The 21797-nt window shown below is 34.1% G+C and overlaps 2 protein-coding genes and 1 pseudogene across 2 annotated transcripts; all 3 read right to left on the bottom strand.

Moving 5' to 3' along the window:
- Positions 1-782: 782 nt before the first annotated feature.
- On the bottom strand, positions 783-5519 carry LOC141663595 (ABC transporter I family member 20). The gene is made up of 7 exons (XM_074469378.1): positions 5240-5519; positions 4884-5017; positions 3222-3341; positions 2269-2364; positions 2034-2186; positions 1873-1950; positions 783-1250 (listed from the first exon to the last, which is right to left on the bottom strand). Exons 1-7 carry the CDS (start codon positions 5412-5414, stop codon positions 1023-1025), a joined length of 984 nt encoding a protein of 327 aa, XP_074325479.1. The 5' UTR covers positions 5415-5519; the 3' UTR covers positions 783-1022.
- A 1915-nt stretch (positions 5520-7434) lies between these two features.
- On the bottom strand, positions 7435-11090 carry LOC141668550 (F-box protein SKIP16-like). Its single transcript, XM_074475477.1, has 5 exons — positions 10881-11090; positions 9435-10163; positions 8737-8952; positions 8306-8412; positions 7435-7696 (listed from the first exon to the last, which is right to left on the bottom strand). The coding sequence occupies exons 1-5, from the start codon at positions 11082-11084 to the stop codon at positions 7618-7620; spliced, it is 1335 nt and encodes a 444-aa protein (XP_074331578.1). The 5' UTR covers positions 11085-11090; the 3' UTR covers positions 7435-7617.
- Positions 11091-11128: 38 nt separating this feature from the next.
- On the bottom strand, positions 11129-13430 carry LOC141666317 (common plant regulatory factor 1-like; annotated as a pseudogene).
- Positions 13431-21797: the final 8367 nt, after the last annotated feature.

The following is a 21797-nucleotide window of genomic DNA, read 5'->3' as shown; positions in this document are numbered from 1 at the left end:
ATCCCTCCTCATAAGTCATATTTTGACAAAAATAACACAAAAAACAGCTCCAACACTCCCAAATCCTCCCTACAAATTTAAGATCTTCAAATCTTTCCTCTTTATTGAGGAGCATGGAGAACCTTCTAAGGAATTTTAGGGCAACTTCAACAATAATCCAATCTTTTCTTCAAAAATAATATAAATAAATGAGCTCCTAACAATTTAAGATATAAAAATATTAATTTACTTCAAGAATCATTTTTAAACACACTATCCGTCTACTATTTTATTACTTAAATATCAAATGCGCATAATTATACAAAAGAAGGAGAACCGGAGCAAGTACATGAGAAGCATTTTTTCTATTTTTAAATTGTTGGAGTTAAGTCATGTTAAATGACTAATAATTTTTAAATTTTTATATTATAATAATTTTTTTAGGAGTTAGTGAATTAACTCTTGGAGTTGCTCCAGGGCCACAATTTAAAAAGCATAATTAAATACTCCCTTTTTTCCTCTAGATTATATACATCGGGAGACGGGGGTTCGACACGCATTTTAAGACTCTTTAAAGTATAATTTCGTTTCTTCTGAATAAAAAAATGTTGTTTGAAGTTTAATACAAAAAAAAATTCAAAATTTATTATGAAAATATACTTTATTAACCCTAAAATGCATGCCGATCATTGAAAAAAAAGGTGTATAAATGTCATGATCTAAACAGTTAAGATCATTTGCAGCATAAGCTTATATTGAACCAAATGGAGGCTACACAACTTTGCATCAATAGAACTTACATGGGCTCGTAAATATGAATATAAAAGATTTAACTTAAGTAGCTCAGAAATTAATATAGAGGTTCACTCTGGAAATGAAAAATTGCAGGCCATTTACAACAGAATACTGGAAATGAAGTAAAAACAAGTATCACTAGTAGAAGATCATCTTATTCATTACACCTTTGTCACACCAATATGGCACAATGGCTATATGCATGTATATATCATTTTCGTGTATGATGTATCTTAATTTGAATGAGCCTACTGTCTGATCACTCTATTTGAGCTGAGGACAAAATTCTCTTCTCCAGCAACGGTTGAGTTAAGTCTTCCAGCTGCCCAGCCATTGTTCAGTGGTCGTGCTGGATCCCCTATAACACGAGTGCCATCCACTTGATCTACGAATTCAGGAAGACCCTTAGCCTTCCTTTCCTTCCTCACCTTTCTAGCTTCATCTCTTTCTTTCCTTAGCCAACTCTCAACAGTTCTCTGTATTTTCAATAACCATTAGCAACAGATCAAGTAAATGCAGGAATGTCTTTAAATAAAAACAAGGTCGTCGCAGACATTAGGTCAAATAGGCCTTCACCTAGTGCCCCATACATAAAAATGGGGCACTAGTGTAACCTAACCCTACTAACTATATATAGGTTAAGTTGGATTGAAAAAAAGTTTTGATCACTTTTTAATATTTTTAAATTTTACTTGATTTACGAAACTATGGTTTGGTGATCTCAAAATTAAGTTTCAATGTAAATGACTCAAGTATTTGAATAAATTGTAGGAACATTTGAACAGTAAGAGAATTTGATGGTTGAACTGAACAAATATTTGTTCCTCTTGGTGGAAAAGATAAAGAAGCTGATGGTGACTTGGCTCTACCAAACCAAACATACCCAGGTATCTCGCTCGTAAACAAACGGGGATGGCAGATTTACGCACACAAACACCTAGAATTATTTTTTTTAAAACATTTATGTATTGCAATCGAAATGGCTTGGTTTATGATACTCTTTATTTAAAATATTGATGAATCTTGTTAAAAGATTAACCCAGAATTGTAAGAAACTATGTTTGAATCAAGCATCGAATCCATAAAGTGAAAACTGACCATTAGTGACAATTCACTCTTTTTCTTAACTTCATCCATAGGCATTGCTAACTGCAGCTTCCCATGAGCCACATAAACCTGAAATGGGAATGCCTTGAAATTTATAGAAGAACGTATAACTCGAATGTAAGCTTGAGCACAACTGAGAGAATATTGCTTACAATATGAGATGGCCAATTCTCAAGGCCATCGAATATGTGGGTTGCATATATAATAGTAGCACCACGCTCTTCACAATCCTTTTTAAGAAAGCTTAGAAGGTCAGCCCTTGCAAGCACATCTAGATCAACTGTAATTTCATCAAGAAGAAGAACCTACACAAATAAGGGCAATGGTGTCATAGAGACATCCAGATAGAAATCTTAATAGAAGCACTTCAGTCCAACAAGATGTTACCTTAAATGGCTTTAATAGTCCCATACATATTTGCACTCTTCTTCTCTGGCCATCTGATACCTTGTGTAGTCTCCATGACAAATCGACATCTAAAACCTAACATCCCAAAATAAAGCACCATGAGATAGATGGAGTTTGTACTTTGTTCGATAAGGCAAAAACACCAACTGGATACACATCTTCCAGATGTGAATTAGGTAATACGCATTTATGTACAGCATATTTGGACTAATATGTATAAATTCTCAGTAAAATGCCTAATCTTGAGCGTGTACACTCTCAATACAATTTATCACAATGCAGATATGATTTTTTTTTAAAAAGGTAGTATGAATACGCATCTGTGAAGAAGGTAGGTAATGAAAATAGTTTATATTTATGTGTGTATATATCAATCTCCTACCTACCACTGCTTGAGAATCGAGATCTCCAGGTTACTCACCATGCCCTCACAATTTCAGTTCTTTATACATCCATCTAATATACCAGAATTTGTAACGTTATACCAGCATTTCAACATTAAGAAAGTTTTAATATGATTGAAGTTGTGAAACTCCATTACCCGGCTCTGCTTTGGTACTACAAAACTTGCTTCCCTAAACTTTATCTTCTGGTATCAAACAAGAATCCAATTGCACAATTTGGTGCAGCAGTTCACATCATATAATACAAGTTAGTAATCTGGTACTTAAACATGTTGACTTTACAATAAATTACTTTTAAACTTTACTCATTATGGTGTTGGAAAAAATCAAGAAAAATATTATACAGTCACAAAATTTGAACAGCACAAAGAGTCGTAATAACTTGTTTTGTATGGCAAGTCAAAGCATCATAAAAGCAACCTTATCAAACATGGAAAGAAAAAGTAGTCCGTACTCCATAAATCATTAAAACACCACACAAACAAATTAAATGTGCCAATTTGAAAGCTGTTAAGCATCGTATAATACCTTAATAAGTTCATCTCTTCTTTGCGGATCAACCCCAGATACTCCATAGATCATCTTCTCAGCAGAAATATCCATTTGTATTGGAACGTCAAATCCAGCAAAAGCAACTTCACGTCTCCACTGTAAAAAAAAACATTCGATTAATTAAAGCATTACTAATTCAAATGGCTGCTCAATACTATAAAAAAAATCCATTCAAATTAAATGCACAAATGTACTTAAATTTCAAATTGGTAATCATATGTAAAGAACGCCCAGAACTCAAATCTCACTACTCAATCTCTACAAAGCAATCAGCTGAATATCTACCAAACTCGGCATATCCTCACAGAGTGACGTTGAGTTCCCAAGTAATTCAAAATACTGAACAATAATGAGATAAAACATTCTTTTCTTTTTCATTGTACACATTTTTTCTTGATTTATTTTTCTAACTACCATATTTATATCATGTAATTATAAATAAAGTTTAATTTAATTTACAAACTACACCCCATTCAAGAAAGCTTAGTCTGTATAAGGGCTATAATTTACGGCAATAAGCCAATAGCTACTAGCACACCTAAAAATAATCAATAAACTACTCATAAGTGGTCATAACTGATAGCATTTGCACCTAAGTCGGAGGACACAGATTCGGACAATTTAGAAAACAACTTATAGGTTGGTTAACCAACATGCATGTCAAAAGGTAGCACTGTAGCACCACCGAAAGGGCTACGAGTGCCAGATTTATCAAACAATGTACTATTATATACAACAGGCCAACGTGGGTTTTATCAGTAGGGTCTTAAGTCATCATTTTTCTAACATGTTGGAATTTGTGGTAAGGACGCTTTTGGTTTTCCTGGGTCAAACTAGTTTGCTTTGGCCTCTACTTCTCTCAACTTTCTCATACTTCCACAGAGCAGGGGTCTGATACATGCAACTGATCCGAATTTCATCATTCCAAAAACTATCCTTCTTGTCCCACTTATCGTAAATACTCCCCTCAAGCCATCAGCAGATTACTAGGATAAGGATCTAATTATCATGCTCCGGTAACGCGGTCCTATGTTCTACTAATATTAGGTACCTTAAAATCTGCAGCACGACTTTATGAATCATCAGCTATAGTTTCTTTAGTTTTAGCCCAAGGTATAAAATCGTGCATGATGAAAATAGACCTAAAACTTTTCTAACACATCAGTATGCACTCCTACAAGAAAAACGAAAATTACATCTGATCTACATTTTTGGGAAAACTAATAAAAGTTTTTTAACATTTTCATTAAAGGTGAGAATGAAAATAAATTGCTTAATACAATTTCTATTACATATTATACTTCTTTTCTCGAAATCCAAATATATGATTAATTGTTTCACAACACTTTAATCGAAACCCTTCTTTAAAGTCCTAATAGATTAACTTCATTCACTCGAAAAATATATACGCCAAGTGAACTACTAATAGTTTGTATCGAATTAGATCATCAGCAATTACGGGCTGACAATTTGAAATTCCGTGTCATTCCAAACTTACAAAAGTTAGATAAATAAGCGGAATAAAATGCACGACAGTAAAATGTACCAACACAAATGTATGAATTTTGCAATACTAACATAAATAGTGAAAAATGACCAAGGAATGTGAAATAGTAGATTAGGATCAAATTTACGGACCTCGCCACCGAGATAACACAATTGAGCAGAGGAAATCAAACCCGTGTCATGAAAAGCGGATCGGCCCATAACCCGAACCATATCTTGATCCACCATATGCTTCCCTCCCAATATCTTCAATATAGTAGTTTTTCCTAACATTACATTATTATCACAAAATCAGAATTAACAATAAAATTACCCAAATTGGGAGAGAGAGGGAGAGAGAGAGAGGAAGAGAGAGGGAGAGAGAGAGAGGAAGAGAGAGAGAGGGAGAGAGAGAGAGAGAGAGAGAGGAGAGGGGGAGAGAGAGGGAGAGAGAGAGAGGGAGAGATAGAGAGAGAGGGAGAGATAGAGAGAGATATTGGAGAGATTACCAGCGCCATTAGAGCCGACGAGAAGAACGCGATTGCCGGGGTAGAGAGTGAGAGAGAAATCTTGAATGAGAGGCTTTGAACCGGGTGGTGGGTGGCCGTCGATTCCGGGGTAGGTGAACCGGAGATTGTTGATCACCACTGTCGGTGTTGCCTTCTCTTCGCTGATAGGAATCATCTCTTTTATCAAAATGTGTAGAGAGAGAGATAGAGAGAGACAGAGAGATTGTACTAGCTTTCCTGAGAGAGAGGGAGGGAGATTTGAAGAGAAAGTGTTCGGTTTAGGAAAGTATGGTTACGACTTATATATATAGATACAATATTCGAAAAAATGACGAGAATAACCGATTTTTTAAAAAAATTAATAAAAATGATCGGTATTTTAAAAATTCCCAATTTTAAAAAAAATTCCTGATTAATCTCAGATCAATTTTTAAAAAATATTTGACCGATTTATTTTTTGAAATCCTATTAATATTTATAAATTATTTTTGAATTATATATTTTATAATAAATAGGGTAAATATATTAAATATTATTAAAATATTTAAATATATCCGATTTTTGTTCTGATTAATCCCCGATTAATCCATAATCGGTACCTAAACCGATTAGTACCGATTACCAATTTTTACAACCATGATTTCGATGATTAAATGTTAGTCATGGGTATTTCGTATATGCATTGGGTCCAATTTGTATAAAATACTCCGCTGTTAGTTGGATATTTGATATGACAGTGGGTTATCTTATATAAAATGAATAATTTGCTGAAAGTTGAGTATCCCATCGATCAAAATTGGTTAACTTTTCAGGAAATTGGTCATTTTTATTAATTTATATAAAAATAGGATAAATTTATCATTCACTCACAATATTTTTGGTTTCGGAACCAGAATTTCGAAAATTAAATTAAAAAAAAAATTATACTTTAGTTAGCAAAAGAAACTTCTTTTTATTAAATTTTAAATTTGAGAAAAAAAGGAAAAAATAAAATAAAATAATAATATGAAAAATTTACACTGGTTCTACAATCAAATTTTAAATTAGTTACGAAATTACAATTTAAATAAAATTTTAATTTTGGTTAGCCAACTTGATCCCGTCCCTTAAATTAACGAAAACTAGTGAAGTAGGTGAGTTATGCAAGAAGGGGGGAGTGGGCCTTGTTGGAGGACAAAGCATGAGAGATCGTGTTGCTATTTACATCCACACCCTTTTTCTTTCTTATTTAATTCAACCTCAAGCCATGGCGGTGCCATTTTGTTAGTACTTTGGAATTCAATTAATTTTTACCTTTTTACATTTCTTTTTTATTAAATTGTAGTCCTAAATGGAGGGGTGTAATCGAGCCGAGCCACATACTGTGAGGCTAGGCTCGGCTCGAGCTCGATTAAAATAGTTCGGACTCGAGCTCGATCTAGTCTTTAATTTTAAGTTCGAAACTCGGCTCGTAAAATGTTCGGTAGGTTCGAGTTCGGCTCGAAAACTTGAATTAATTCACTAAATATTAACAAAAAATCGAAATATGAGGTTCGACTGGAGTTCGGCTCGAGTTCGACTCGATACAAATAAATAATATATAATAAATAATAAATATTTACATAAAAATATATTTATAATAAAAAAAATTAAAAATAATAGAGGCTGAATAAAGCTCGCGAACCTTACGAGCCGAATAATTTGAAGCTCGAGCTCGGCTCGGTTAAAAATTTGAAAAGCTCGAGTTCGAACTCGGGTCGATTATTTTCGAGCCGGATTCGAATTTTTTAAGAGCCGGGCTCGACTAGCTCACGAACGGTTTGACTCGTTTACACCCCTACTCCTAATTCAAATTTAGAAACAAGACCTAATTTTTTTTATTAAATTTTAAGATATTTTTTTCAAATTTATCACTGAATATTACCGGAATTCTATGAAAATTGTACTTGTTCATTTGACTTTTAAAAATTAATCTCGTGTTAATATGAAATGTCACAAAATATCGCAAAATTTGAAAATTATTTTGAAATATGTAACACTAACATTACTATTTCTAAAATTCAAGCCGAATACATCAAAAATATAAAAATTCGAAATAGTGGTCGAATTCAATATTTTTTAACCAAATTCCGCAAATTTTGACTGAGATTTATATATTTATATAATTTTTGCATTTCCAACATTTATTAGGACATATTTAGGGATGCTATCCGAGGTAAAACTCCATAAAAACCACAAAATTATATTTTTTTTCATCATCACACAGCATAGTTTCAGTATTTGACATAACATCCCAAAAATGCATGTCAAACAAACAATTCAAGAGCATCAAAGTAACTAACAAAACATGACTCAACAAGGCACTATTACACAAGAAAGAGTTCAAAGAGCAACTTGGATCAGAACATGTAGTCTGGATACTCAAGGAAAGTCTCCGGTAACTCGACCTCAAACTCGGCGCCTCTTCGATTTGTTAAGCTGGAATGCAGAAGACAAGAAGATGAAAATGTCAGAACTCGAATATACATATTAACTGCAAAAGTTTCAAGATGCAGAGCATATACCATTAGGAACGGTTAGAATATAATATGTGATCGTATTAGCGTCTTTAAGGTTTAGAGCGACTAGTTACTCAACATGAACACTTCTTCTTCCACATTTTGATTGAGATATGACGGGAGATGCAAGTTGAAAAGATTCTTACAAGGAAACCAACATAAATTGTTAAATTTAGGTTGCGGAGTGGATCAACCATTCCCCTTACGACATTTTGTCTACAGTAATCACTTTGATTACGCCTTATCAAAATTATTAAACACCAATTCATTATGCTTTATCAGCGATATTGTACGAGTGTAACTAATACATAATAGACCCTACAACAACTTTAGCTCAAATACATTAACAAGCCAAGCTCGAACAAAATTTCTACACATTTAGCTTCAAAGATTACAATCGATTAAGAAAATTATAAATAAGGATACAACTTTTATTATAAATAACACAATAACACGTGTAGATAAAACAGCAAGGATTTTCAACCTAAGATGTAACAAAAGAATAGCAAGCACAAGGTTCATGTGGTACCTGCCAGGAACAAATGTGTAAGAACCTTTAATGGAGCCTTGGGGAGTACTTAGAGGAACGCAATCTTCGTAAACAAATACTTTCTCACCAGGATGTAAGATTGGATTCTAAAAAATTGCCATAAACAACAAAAAGATTGACAAAACAAAAAGTTTAGATAGTTCACCAGCAGAATGACAATAAATAAAACCCTGCCCAAGCGAACTGACATTTTCCAAAGGAAATTACATACTCGCTGTCAAAATTACAGATCCTCGAGATAATTAACCAAAAATTGCAAACACATGCAGCATCGGCAAATTTATAGTTAGCTAATTTTTCTAATGTAATTCGAGATTCGATAAGAATTAACAACAAAGATTTTTAAAGTAGAACTAGTAAATGACACGACTATTTAACAAAAAGTATAAATATTTGTTATTAAAACATACCGTCCCTGCCACAGTATCTACAATAATCTCTGACAGATTATCATTTTCCTGGACTATCCGAAGTTGCTGATACAGTTGACAAGAATTAAACTGCATTCCATTGACAATGCAACCTTCAGGTTTTAGAGACATCCGGATAGAGCAAGCAAAACAATTCTTAAACCTCTCCAAATTTGCCGCGCTCATTTCGGGCATTAATAGAGCAGAAGTACGAACCTGTCATACAGATATCAACTACAAGAATCAGAGTCAATATGGTGAACATATATAAAATACAATTACTATAGTGCTAACGACAAATAATAAAAAAGGGGTTATACTTTAGTTACATACACTTCGATCAAATTCTTTTTAGAATGACAACATTCAACATTCAAAGTTTCAAACTATTTACACTCCATCAAGACTTCAAACAACTAATGTCTTGACAAAGCTCTTCTGATGACTAATACACAAGATGTGAATGTTTGATATACATTACCCAACTCCTGAGGGTGAGTGTAGAAATAATCTGTATGAATTTAGTATCATCTTAATTTAGACTGATATTGTAGTATCCAAGTTAATTTAAATGTCCCAGATTTTTAGGAGTACGACACTTTATATCCCTGATTATTAGGAGTTGAACAACTTATACATGGTTGTTATATGCCAATATATAAGTAATATCTATGTAAATTCGTGTTAAATTGTGTTACCTGAACACCATTTGTTACAGCAGTGTAACACAGGGAGGAAGAATCTTCTGGGAAGAGACAGATGTAACTAGCATTCTCTTCCTTTCTAACATTCACTAAGCCACTTTCTAGGCGGCGGACATGTTCTTCCAACCACAATAGCAGACCATCCTGTTGCTCACAATCTCTGACATCATGGATAGAACGAATCATATTATCTGGTACACAGGGAATCATTTCTCCGGACTGCAAAAAATTCCTGGCACCAACATATAATTTACCATTGCTACAGTTGAGAAAGAAAAATTTTACATTTATAGTTGCAGAAGCTGCAACAACAAGATACTCAGTTCCAACAAGTGAACGAACATGTTGGATAAGATGAGGTCCGGCAACTTTTCCCCGTATGACCTCATCCAAAGGCAACAAGTACACATTTACTAAATAGGAAGACAATGAGTAGCCTCCAATAAGGCCTAATAGACTTCCAGTGTAGCTTTGACTGTATTCAACTACATCCTGACCATCACAAAACCGATAAAGCAATCTTGTGGGAAGGGGTAGTTTCACTTTCAAACATTTCTCCAAATGATCAAGTTTATCTTCAGTCACGCCCTTACGCAGAGTTGTCGCAGCCTCTGGAAAATTCACATTCAACCAGCTTTTAATTTTTCCCCAACATCTTCCAATTCGTAGAACCAGTGGCCAAGGATACATAGCAAAAGATTCACGCCATGCTTGATAAGCTGCCTGAGGGACAGAGACTAGTTTAATTAGATTGATTAAATAACTACAAAAGAGAATGGATGATTGAAACCCTTAAATAGCACAAAACAAATTATATCAGATATATGATGCACATGCCATCTTATCTTAAGAAGGTAACAAATCCTATCATGTAATTAAACATCAACACTTGCCGCTTAATACTATATCACTACAATATCATCAATTTAAACATCATGAAAACAAATTTGCAAGTAGGCAGAAGAATCTAGGCCAGGGATCTTGTTCACAGTGGTTGTCCTTCTGCCTAAGTCTTTCTTCCACACGGCACATTGTTTATCTTTACTCTATGTAGCACAATACATTTTCTGATGGTTCTTGCACCACTACCTTTTTCATAGGCCTTGCAACCAACATAAGGAAAACTTAAAATTTGTTAGCTATAGAGATTGACTCTAGTCGTTGTAGTACTAATTTCTATATAAGATAAATAGATATATAATTCCAATCATGACTTTTTTAGTCTGCGCATTGGGTGTTTTAATCACCATAATTAGACAAGATGAATCCACTGTCACTTAAGTCCTATATTGCCATACTCATTTATTTCTATTAATTACAAAAGTTGAGTTTTGTACCCCATTAGTGCTGCTATATCAGATATACATGTGAATGTCTAACCATTACATAAAAACAAATGACAAAGATGGATAATACACAGAAACAGTAAATTTTAAGTACCTTAAAAGACCGAGTAGGGTTTCCAAAAGGATCTTCAGGGGAATATAATTGAAGCTCTTGGGCACAAAATTGAGACCAAATAGAATCATCAGAAACCCAATCTTGAAAGGAATGGCTCACGCATCCTACTTTTGCTATTTCGTTCGGTCCCAGTTTGGTTAGTATCTTACTGATTTCCAGGCCTCCCAAGATCTCTATACCCATTTCTCCGAGAAACAAAAGCCTGTTATGCGGCGCTTCAACAAAAACCTGATATGGGGTGCTTCAACAGAAACCTCTTGTGCGGCGCTTCAACAAAAACATCTTATGCGGTGCTCCCACCGTAATTTATATATATGAGTACAGAAATTAATAAATCAAAAAAAAAATATTATTTATGCGATTATTAAGAAGATAAATTAAAAATAAATTTTTTAATTCAAACGAATAGACTAGATTTAAAGTTATTAATAATAACTTGACTATTATCATGATGAAAATTTAATAAATTATTCATTTGAGTATCTACATGATTGCAATCATGTTTTATTTAATATGGAAGATCAATTTATTTCTTAAATTTACCTTCCAGGTTCATCTTCCAATATTTTCGAAAATGGTGTCAACTGTATATAAAGATTTCCTCGCTTTTGTGTTACCAAGCTTTCCAAGAAGAGATTACATGGTGCAAACCATAACAAAAAATGTTCAACATTATAAATGTCAGGCCGTCCAGCATAGGTTGTGATGGAAATTTTTTAGAATTAGGGATTTGATTCCAGAGGTTTAATGAGTAAAACTCCCTCAAAAATATTACCTATAACCCATCCCTCCCAAACCTTTCCCCAATCCCGAATCTTAGCACATCCCTCCCCACCCATTCTCAACCCTCAATCTAAACACACACCTCCCTAACCCCAAGTTTGAACACATCCGACAACCCAAGATGTGTACATACATATATTCACAGCCTCAAATTGCAATATATGATATATTTATATACCTATATGTGCATCGATACCCACTCTTACAAAGTAGAATTTGTCTTCTTACCATCTTCCAAACCAGCATAGATCGAAGCCCTCGTTAGTATAATCTACAAACTGGTTCAAACCAAGACTACGTGTGTTAGCAAAGCGGTTTAAACCAAGATATATGGTTTCTTCCTAACGCTGTTTTCGACAAGAGACATAATATGCTGCATAAATATGTACTGTCACCTCTTTTCTTCGCCAACATCTTTATAATTTTTTAAGCTACTTAACTATTTTTCTCTCGTACTGCCACAAAATTTCTACTGGTAAAGTTTCTACTGTCATAAAGGTCAACAATTAAGTAAAATAATGTAAGGAAGATGATCTGAAAGACAAAGGCTAGAACATTTCTCTTATTTCTATGAAAGATATCAAGAGCGTAAGACATTCTCGATTGTGAATACTAAGTATATGTGCAAAGTGTAAAACCCAGCCCAATCCTTCATCCCTATCACCACAACCTAAATATTTGACTCTAGAGAGTAGGTTAGCAGTACTGAGCGTTGATGCTTTCTTTTGATTATTATTTCCTAAAACTGCATCTGCTCCTTGTTCTGCCTCTGCATTTTTCATCATCACCAGCAAATTTAATGTTTTAAAACACGTATTATACTCGAAATTTTAGTAGCAAGTAAAACTAATCAATTGTTTACGTGACACTTCTAGTTGCAGAAGTGATGAGGAAATACCAAAAATATAGAGTTATCATATGTCAATTTCTCTGCAGGCACAGTTAATCGATTAGTTTCGGCTTGCATTGCAAGTTCTTTAGCCCTCGGCTTGAATGGGAAAACTTTACAAAACTAAAATGAGACGGCTACAAGTTTTCTCAACTCATCAAGCTATCTCATTTTTCACAGATAAACCATTAGACTGAAGCTTTGCAGATTCACGATTAGAATGCAGCTTCCGTTCTCGCTTCAAATTTCACTCATTCAGTACACTATTTGAGACGGGAAAATTATATTTACGACGCAATTTTAAGTAAGATTCAGGACACCAAAATAGAGTTAAATCTCTTACTACAGGCTACAGCCATCCTAAAGCAGCAGGATGCTGGGGCAACTCACGAAATTTTCACCACAAAGCTTTGGGTAGTTAAATAAGTAACTCTGTGATCAGTGATCAAGAAATTTTCTCAGTGGAAGCTATTGCAAAATATTCTACTTATTGAGGAGCATTACAACGTAAAATCAAGACTGAACACACTAAAGAGGTACGAAGGACTCACATGCAACCACGAGTCATTTGTATCATAGTAGATAATTGTTGACCACCAGCTGGACTATTAACTGCATGTTCTATGGAAGAATCTTTGAACTCCAAGAGTAAGGTCATGCTAGTAAAACTATTATTCCCACCACTTCCCTTGCAACCATCAGAGTAGCCACAGTGAAACAAATTATCAATGAAACTATTATACTGCTTTATGTCACAATTTTCAGCTCTCCAGCTATCTATATAAATAATGAAAAACAAATTAGACAAATCAATGACTTTGATCTGGTACTTTAGCTGTCCAGCGTCCACGCGGCATCGTATTAATAGTGTAAGAAAGAAAATTTAAAGATGGATAATGAGTAAAACTCAAATTACCTGGATAGATGAAGGAGTTAAAAGCCCATTCTCACTGGCAGGGAATTAGTATTCTCACATTTTTTATCAAAATTTGGGCAAACCTGTTATTGAAACTACATGAATTTAAGACAACATATGAATAATACGGGATGGGCATCACTAAAATTCTTGCAAGCTTATGATCTTGACTCTTACTTGGGTCCTTTCTACACGTCTTGTCCATAAACTATTCAGCGAATTGATCCTTAGCTTATAACCTCTTTGTTGCCTTTTCCTCAGTTGATCAGTAGTCATCCCGTGCACTAGTGTTCAAATATAATAGGAATCGAATTGAAGTTGTGCAGAATGGTGGGTTTAAGAATATTGCAGACACATTATAATATCTGAATTTGTGCAAAAGTTTCAAAGAGAAGCCTAAGAAATGTAAGTATAAACAAACGGCAACATATGCTAATACCTTATTATTTCCATTGAATCAACTATGTACCATTCATATAATTTTAAACTGATTATGATAAAATGTATCATCAAACAATACATGCAGTATACCTATCAAGAAGTCTTTTAGACTATATTAGACCCATCATTTTCTTTACCATATATAGGCACACTGTTGTGAAGAAGGGAACACAAAAGACAATGAGTAGACATACCAATATACACACGTCGAAAGATTTGTGCCAGGGAAGGTTTGAGCAGATCAGCAATTGCGAAATTTTCATGATAGTGTTTCTTACAGTACTCATTAAAAGGGTTAAGTATCAAATTGGCAATTATATAATTAGCAAAATATCAAATTAACCACCGATTAATTCAGTGTCTCAAATTGGTCATTTTTCACAAAACAATTGGAGATAAAATGCCCAAAATGGCACAATATGAATTTAGGGCCCAAAATAACAATCCTACACGCAACATCGTGTGTGTTTATGTTTATGCTACATCAAGAAGCGTCATGTCTTCCATTTATCTTTTTATTATTTGAGCATCTCATTGTATATCATTTTGGAGGCCGGAAACACCGCTTAATCTTACGTTTTCGACATTCTTTTTTATTCAATATTTTTAAAATCTAAGAGTGTACCCAAATTTAACAAATTTTAATTTTTTAGGGTTCAACAATCCCCCGTGGGTTTCAGAAATATTAAAATATTGAATAAAAGACAAATCTTATTTAATATTAAATAAGATATGTCTTTTATTAAAAAAGACATATTAAATCTTATTTAACAATTTTTAACATTTTAGGAATTAACAATCTCCTTTTGGATTTTAGAAAAATTAAAAAAGAAATTAATAAAAGGTACACCGATTAGGGCAACCCTAGAGCCTAAACACTAATTTAATCGCGGCCCTAAACCCTAGGGACAGACTCTAATTTAAATTTTGGATCCTAATTTAACAGTTTTTAATATTTTAGGGTTCAAAATTTTCCCATTTGAGTTTTAAAATTATTAAAAATTGAATCAAAAACACATTGATTTAACCGAAAATCGATTGAACCGAAAATAAAATAAAATTTGTGCAAAACGCTACTTAATGTAACGTTTAACATGAAAAAAAAAATAAAAAAACAAAAACACTAGTTGAACTAGCGTTAAGGGTAGACAAAAGGGAAAAAACATAAGAAAAAGAAAAACGCTAAGTGACCTAGCATTTTGCCCAATACGTTATTCCATTTGTGTTTAAAGTGCTATTTTTAGGTCATTATTTTTGGATGTGCCATTTTGGACCAGGCCACCGCCCCTTAAAAGTGGTCAATTTAACATCCCACCGACTTAAAAATGGTCAATTTGAGATCCCAAATTTAATCGGTGGTAAATTCAAGAATTTGCTAATTATACGGTGCTAGTCTCGTTTAGTTTTCGATATCAAACAAAGAAGTCCTTAAGAGCAGCTCCAACAGTTCGGTCCAAATTTGGACCAAAATTCGGTCCAATTGGACCGAGCCTCTCTTCAACTCCAACAATTTGATCCAAATTTCGGTCCAAATTATAAAATGATTTTTTTACTATTTTAAGCTTTTATAATAAAAAACATTTCATTCTCGTATGATATTAAATTTTATCTTAATATTTGCTTGTAACTATTATTAATTAAATGTATTATTTTAAATATAAATTAATAACAAGTAATGTAATTCTAATTAAACTTTAAATATATATTTAGAAATAGTAAACACATTTTAATATCCAAAATGAATTCAAATATTAGTTAATTACATTTGTAAATATCCAAAATCAAAATTATATGTAATAAACTATATAAGAAAAGTTAAAAACTATTATTTTAATCTTATCCAATGAATAGTGTCAGTCCAAATTTAGACCGGCGCTATTCATCGGTCCAAATTTGGACCGAAATTTAGGCCTATGTTGGGAAATCGGTCCAAATTTGGACCTGCAGGCCGCTGTTGGAGTTGATCTAATAGGTGCAAGATCATAAAAACATATACAGAATCAAATTACAAAATGCAAGTTGCAAAGGAGTTTGGTTTTCTATTACCTTGATTCAAAGCAATGCTAATGTTCGGCTTTGGGGCCAATAATACCAGACTAGCATTACTTGAATATTATCTCTTCCTGCTGGGAACCATCCTTCTTTTTTTAAAAAAGTGTAGAGAAAGAGAGGGAGGGAGGGGGAGAGAGTGAGGGATGGGGAGAGAGAGAGAGATTGGGGTTGTGTAGCTTGGCGCGGAGAGAGAGAGAGAGAGAGAGATTGGGGTTGTGTAGCTTGGCGCGGAGAGAGGGAGGGAGATTTGAAGAGAAGGGATTGTATAGTATAGTTTAGTTTAGGGAAGTACAGTAATGAGTTCAGATTATGAGGAAGTAAATTAATACGCATATATACCTCATATTTATTTGGGTAAAATTTCACATGGTTGGGTCCACGTGTTGGCAGCCAACAGGAAAAGACTTCCGCAATATTTCAAGTGGAAGACTTCCGTAATGAAATAATGCGGAATACATCCGCAATGTTTCAAAGCGGAAGTCTTCCGCCTTGAAACATTGCGGAAAAATTTTGTTTTTTTTTAATTATTTAATAATATGTGCTTTAAATGTGTTTCTGATTTAATTATATTTATAATTTAAAACAAAAATAATATTTATATTTTAAAACAAAAATAATATTTATATTTTAAAACAATTATGTTATTTTTTAAAAATAAAGTACTTAATAAAATTTAAGAAAGAGATTTATATTGAATTAAACATTGAATAAAATTTAAAATAAAAAAAGAACCACTTCCCTTACTTACCATCATATTAGTTCGAGGGACGTATAACATGTTAATACATATCAATGCATTATTTAAGAAGAGAGTACCATATCAATGCATTATTTAAGAAGTTTATCAAGGAGTACCTGGCGTAAGCGTTTCTGGGAGACATGAAGTGGGTCCTCGGAAGACTGTGCATCACTAGTCTCAGCCTGCGGTAACATTTACAACATTTCAATACATTATCAATTGTAAACAAGTTTATTGTGAAATTTCTGACAAATAAATAATACTACCTCGCGTGCACGTTTATGAGATACAGTGCCATGATCAGGTCTTTTAAAGGAGGGTCTATCAACCAAATGACCCCTCCACTCGGTCATGACTCGATCATATCGAGTCAAAAAATCAGGAACCGCCTCATAAAATCAGTCTCCAACATCATGACTGTGTAACACCTGAGCCAACCTCATAGCACTCTCCATTTAAAATATAAAAAAATGATAAATAATTAGGCATTTTATTCCTAAAAATGCAAGATTTAATCAATCAAAGGGGTAAAATGCATTAATTCTTTTTTTAAGTCCTAAATATGAAATAATTAGGCATTTTATTCCTAAAAATGCAAGATTTAACCAATTCAAGGGGTAAAATGCATTAATTCTTTTTTTAAGTCCTAAATATGAAATTATTAGGCATTTTATTCCTAAAAATGCAAGATTTAATCAATTTAAGGGGTAAAATTGCAAGAGTTAAGGAAGAGTTATAAAATATACCGCATCAACCATATTCTGCTGGTTATACCAATCACGAGGCCGTATCTTAGTGGCATGCTCAGCTACAAACGGTGCTATCTTCAATTTACTCACCCTCCTATACCAGTACATATACTCTGTCATCGGTACATAAGCCCCTTCTGTAATAATAGGCATACCCGTGTCAACAAAAAAATCTCACTCCAATATAAACTGTCTCAACAAAACAGTATGGTTATCCCGTTGCATACGGGACAACCTCTCCACACGTAGAAAACCGTGATCCACCGGCTCCTCAGGAATATGTTGCAGCATACCGAACTGTCTCAGAACCCTGTCCGGCATGACATACTCCACCATCTCAAAATGAATCATCGGTATGCGACCGAGTGCCGTATGCAACATATCCATCATGTCAGTATCATAATCATCGGCACTATAATCAATCCTCCTATAAAACCTCCGATATGGCTGCCATGTCAACCAACTCATCTGAAAGCTATCAAAATCTCCCCGATAACCTCCTGTGTGATGGTGAGGGTTACTCCTCCTGTTAGCTACCGGTCTAGCCCACGCTGTAGCCCTCGGCAACACAAACCTCGTACGCGGTGCAATCTCCGGACGGCCAGGCAATACCCTCTCCCAAGCCCACAACATCAACAACATAGCACACCCGTTCAGACTGCCTGAAGACTTATGCACAGCCTTCGACAAACATCTATACAAGTAGCTCAGAACAGCAGCCCCCCAAGCATAATCGATAATATGATCAGTGTCTTGTATAAGTTGTAGATATCGGGGGTGCACCACATCCCGAGATGAGGTAGAAAATAATATACCTCCAATCAGAAACAGAAGATATGCCCGGGTGTAAACTATAGGATCCTGCTGAAGAAACTCTGGACTCTGCTCCCCCTCTGGCCTAGAACCATATCTCGTGCATAACTTGTGAAGAGTCACCCCGCCTCGACCATACATCTCAGCCCGCTCCTTCTCAGTCATCCTCAAATCCTCCCAGTTGGTCACCCAATACGGTTTCGGATTATCAAGCTCCATATGGGTAACAGCACGACCAGTAATAGGCAGCCCCAAGTTCATGTAAACATCCTCCAATGTAATGGTCATCTCACCGAATGTGAAGTGAAATGAGTTAGTCTCTGGCCTTCACCACTCCACCAGTGCAGTGATCAAGCGAATATCATTCTGCGGAACAACCAAGGAGTTAACAAACACCCCGAAACCCCAGCCTGTAAGCAAATGTATCTGCTCCTCATCCAATACCCAGTTACCCATGTTAGCAGTCAACTGTCTAACATCAAGCGTCTCCCTCTCACCCCCATGCCATATAAGAGTACTAATATGATCATCCTGCATGGTCAGCAATGATCGATCTATAGGCCCGCATTCCATATTCATTTTATCTGCAATTTTCAAAACAAGAATTATTTCAGTTTGATATTATAATGCACAAATAAGGGCAGAATAACAAGCAACTAAACAAATAACTGCACAATCGACAAGCGAAACCAATTTATGGGTTCCAATTTATATAGAAATTCAAAACTTCTTATCAGCAATCTATCTACTCATCAGCATGGAAACATACAATTAAAACTAAAAAAGTGAAAAGACGACAAGCGAAACCAATATAGGTCGAGATTCACTATAAGCATTTCCATTTCCAGATTCCGCATTAGACTGTGCAAACTAATATTAATTAAATGCACTACACTGCACAAGCTCAAATGCTTTGATCCAAAATGCAATTCTTATCAACGTACTTATAAGCACCAAAACATCCAACTAAAAATAAATTAACGAAAACACAATCATAACCTTAAATTTATTACTAAACCTTCCATTTTCAGGAACTACATTTCACCGCGCAATTCACTACAATTAACTAAACTTAAAAACTTTTCCCCCTATATAAATTTAACCTAATCATTCGAATGAAATTCACAACTCAAAATTAAACCTAAACTAATTTCTCAACTAATTTATTTGACCTAATTAATCCTAACCATAATTGTTATAAAATCCAAAATTCAACTCAAATTCGAATTAAATCACCACAAATAATGAAGAACATAAAATTTGAACTAAAAAGAATCAAATCAACATATAATTCGAACTAAAAAGCATAACATCAACATTTAATTCGAAATAATCCTAACCCTAATTGTTAAATAAACCTAAATTCGAATTAAATCACCAAAAAAATCAAGAACACAAAATTCGAACTAATAATCATCAAGTCAACATATAATTCGAAACAAATTTAAAAAAAATCAAGTACATCATGTGTGTGTATAATCAAGAACAATCTTGTGTGTGTATGTGTTTATAGTCGTATATATACATACATCTCGTGTGTGTATACGATGTGTGTGTGTGTGTATACGGTGTGTGTGTATACGGTGAGAAAAACAAACCTCAGAAAATCGAGGAGGGAGAAGAATAATCAATCGCCTGAAAATAACCTTGAAATCGCCTGAAATCGGTGTGGCTGTGTGTGTTTTTAGTGTTTTAATCGAATGAAAACTGTTAACAGTCGCTGGTTGTGTTTATCAGTTAATGACTTCCGCAATGATTCATTGCGGAAGTATTAAGGGCAAAAGGGTAATTTCGATTTATCCGCAATAATTCATTGCGGAAGCCTCTTACCTTCCGCAATGATTCATTGCGGAAGTCAGGAGCCCTTACGCAATGAATCATTGCGGAAATACCCCAACCAACCATGGTTGGGGAAGGGCACCCTATTTATTTTATATATAATTTAAATTTTATTAAAAAATTAAACTCAGATAAAATATGATAGTGGATATGAGCACTCACGTATCTGCTTAAATTAGGTCTCGTATGTGCTCAAATTAGGTCTCATGTTACTTATATAAAATAATACTACCTGAATTTCCGGATATGATCCATGGCTCAAATTCAATTCGATCTAATATATAAAATATATTTTAATTTATTATATTTATAAGTAAATAATTATTTTATAATTCTTAATATCTCATATGAGTTTTAATTTCTTCCAAAGTATGACTTATATTGTTATTATTTTTATATTATAATATTTATCTTATACTAATAATCATCTAAATAGCTAAAATAAAAATTAATACTTAATGTTAGTGGATCATATTTAACTCATATCCGATGGATCATAAATTACCCGGTTAAAAAATAAAAATATGGTACCGGTTTATATTGGGTTCAGATCCGGTTCTTATATACTTGAAATTAGTTTGTATCTAAATAATATGACCCCAGATCCAAATCTGGACACAATAAAAATGTTAGATATATTTGATAATGTCATGGCTAATATGTTTTATGTTTAGATTTCAGATCTTATTTGAACAGAACAAATCAGTACTTAACTGATCAGTACTTATACTGGACGTCAGAACTTAAGGGATATCAGTACTTATGTTATCAGGAGATAAGCATCAGGAGATAGATATCAGAACTTAAGTGCTGAAGGACGATCAGATAAGGACAGTAGCTGATTAAAGTTAAGAAGATCAAGATAAACATAAGAAGAGATATGCATGAAGAAGGAATTCCGTAAAGAATGGAATACTTGGAAGGAAAGATATCTGATTGATATATATTAGGAAGCAGAATTATATTCCATATCAATTAGCGATTATCTTGTAACTGTGTAATATATAAACACAGACATAGGGTTTACACTATAAGTGTTATAATTATCGAGAATATTATTTACTGTAACCCTAGCAGCTCTCGTGATATTTTGTTCATCACTGAGAGATAACAGTTCCAGATTGTAACAGAGTTTATTGTTTCAATAAAGTTTGTTTTCTGTTACATAAGTTCTTGAAGTTTGATTTGATTGTAATAAACACTGTATTCACCCCCTCTACAGTGAAAGTGTGACCTAACAAGTGGTATCAGAGCCTTCTGTTAACACACATACAGTTAAAGATCCAAACACAATCATGTCTGACACAGAAACTCCAACTAAGCCTACCAAAACTGAGGAATCGTCAAAGACATCAACTCAGAGTCGATATGAGACTATCAGAGTTCCCATATTGAGACCATCTGAATATCCCATATGGAAGGTAAGGATGACCATGTTTCTGGAAGCAACAGATCCAGAATACCTTGATAGAATCAAGGAAGGGCCTCACAAACCTACCAAGCTCGCTGTTGTAGTTGCAGGTGAAGCAGCAAAGACCGTACCAAAGGAAAAGAGTGATTACACTGCTGAAGATATAGCATCTATTGCTAAGGATGCCAAGGTACGACACTTATTGCATAGTGCCATTGATAATGTAATGTCAAACAGGGTAATCAACTGCAAGACTGCTAAGGA

The sequence above is a fragment of the Apium graveolens genome, chromosome 6 (assembly GCF_009905375.1).
Source record: "Apium graveolens cultivar Ventura chromosome 6, ASM990537v1, whole genome shotgun sequence".
In the NCBI taxonomy this organism is placed as follows: Eukaryota; Viridiplantae; Streptophyta; class Magnoliopsida; order Apiales; family Apiaceae; genus Apium; species Apium graveolens.
The sequence above is the reverse complement of the archived record's forward strand: the minus strand, read 5'-3'. Positions and strand labels throughout refer to the sequence as shown.

What these genes read in the sequence shown, in the direction of transcription:
- LOC141668550 (XM_074475477.1), bottom strand. Translation starts at nt 11,084, where the DNA reads ATGGGTATAGAGATCTTGGGAGGCCTGGAAATCAGTAAGATACTAACC. An exon ending in ACCCTACTCGGTCTTTTAAG is followed by an intron (nt 10,164 to 10,880) that starts GTACTTAAAATT and finishes TCTGTCCCTCAG; the next exon opens with GCAGCTTATCAAGCATGGCG. An exon ending in TACACATTTGTTCCTGGCAG is followed by an intron (nt 7,697 to 8,305) that starts GTACCACATGAA and finishes TCTGCATTCCAG; the next exon opens with CTTAACAAATCGAAGAGGCG.
- LOC141663595 (XM_074469378.1), bottom strand. Translation starts at nt 5,414, where the DNA reads ATGATTCCTATCAGCGAAGAGAAGGCAACACCGACAGTGGTGATCAAC. An exon ending in CGTCGGCTCTAATGGCGCTG is followed by an intron (nt 5,018 to 5,239) that starts GTAATCTCTCCA and finishes ATGTAATGTTAG; the next exon opens with GAAAAACTACTATATTGAAG. An exon ending in AGAGTGAATTGTCACTAATG is followed by an intron (nt 1,251 to 1,872) that starts GTCAGTTTTCAC and finishes TTGAAAATACAG; the next exon opens with AGAACTGTTGAGAGTTGGCT.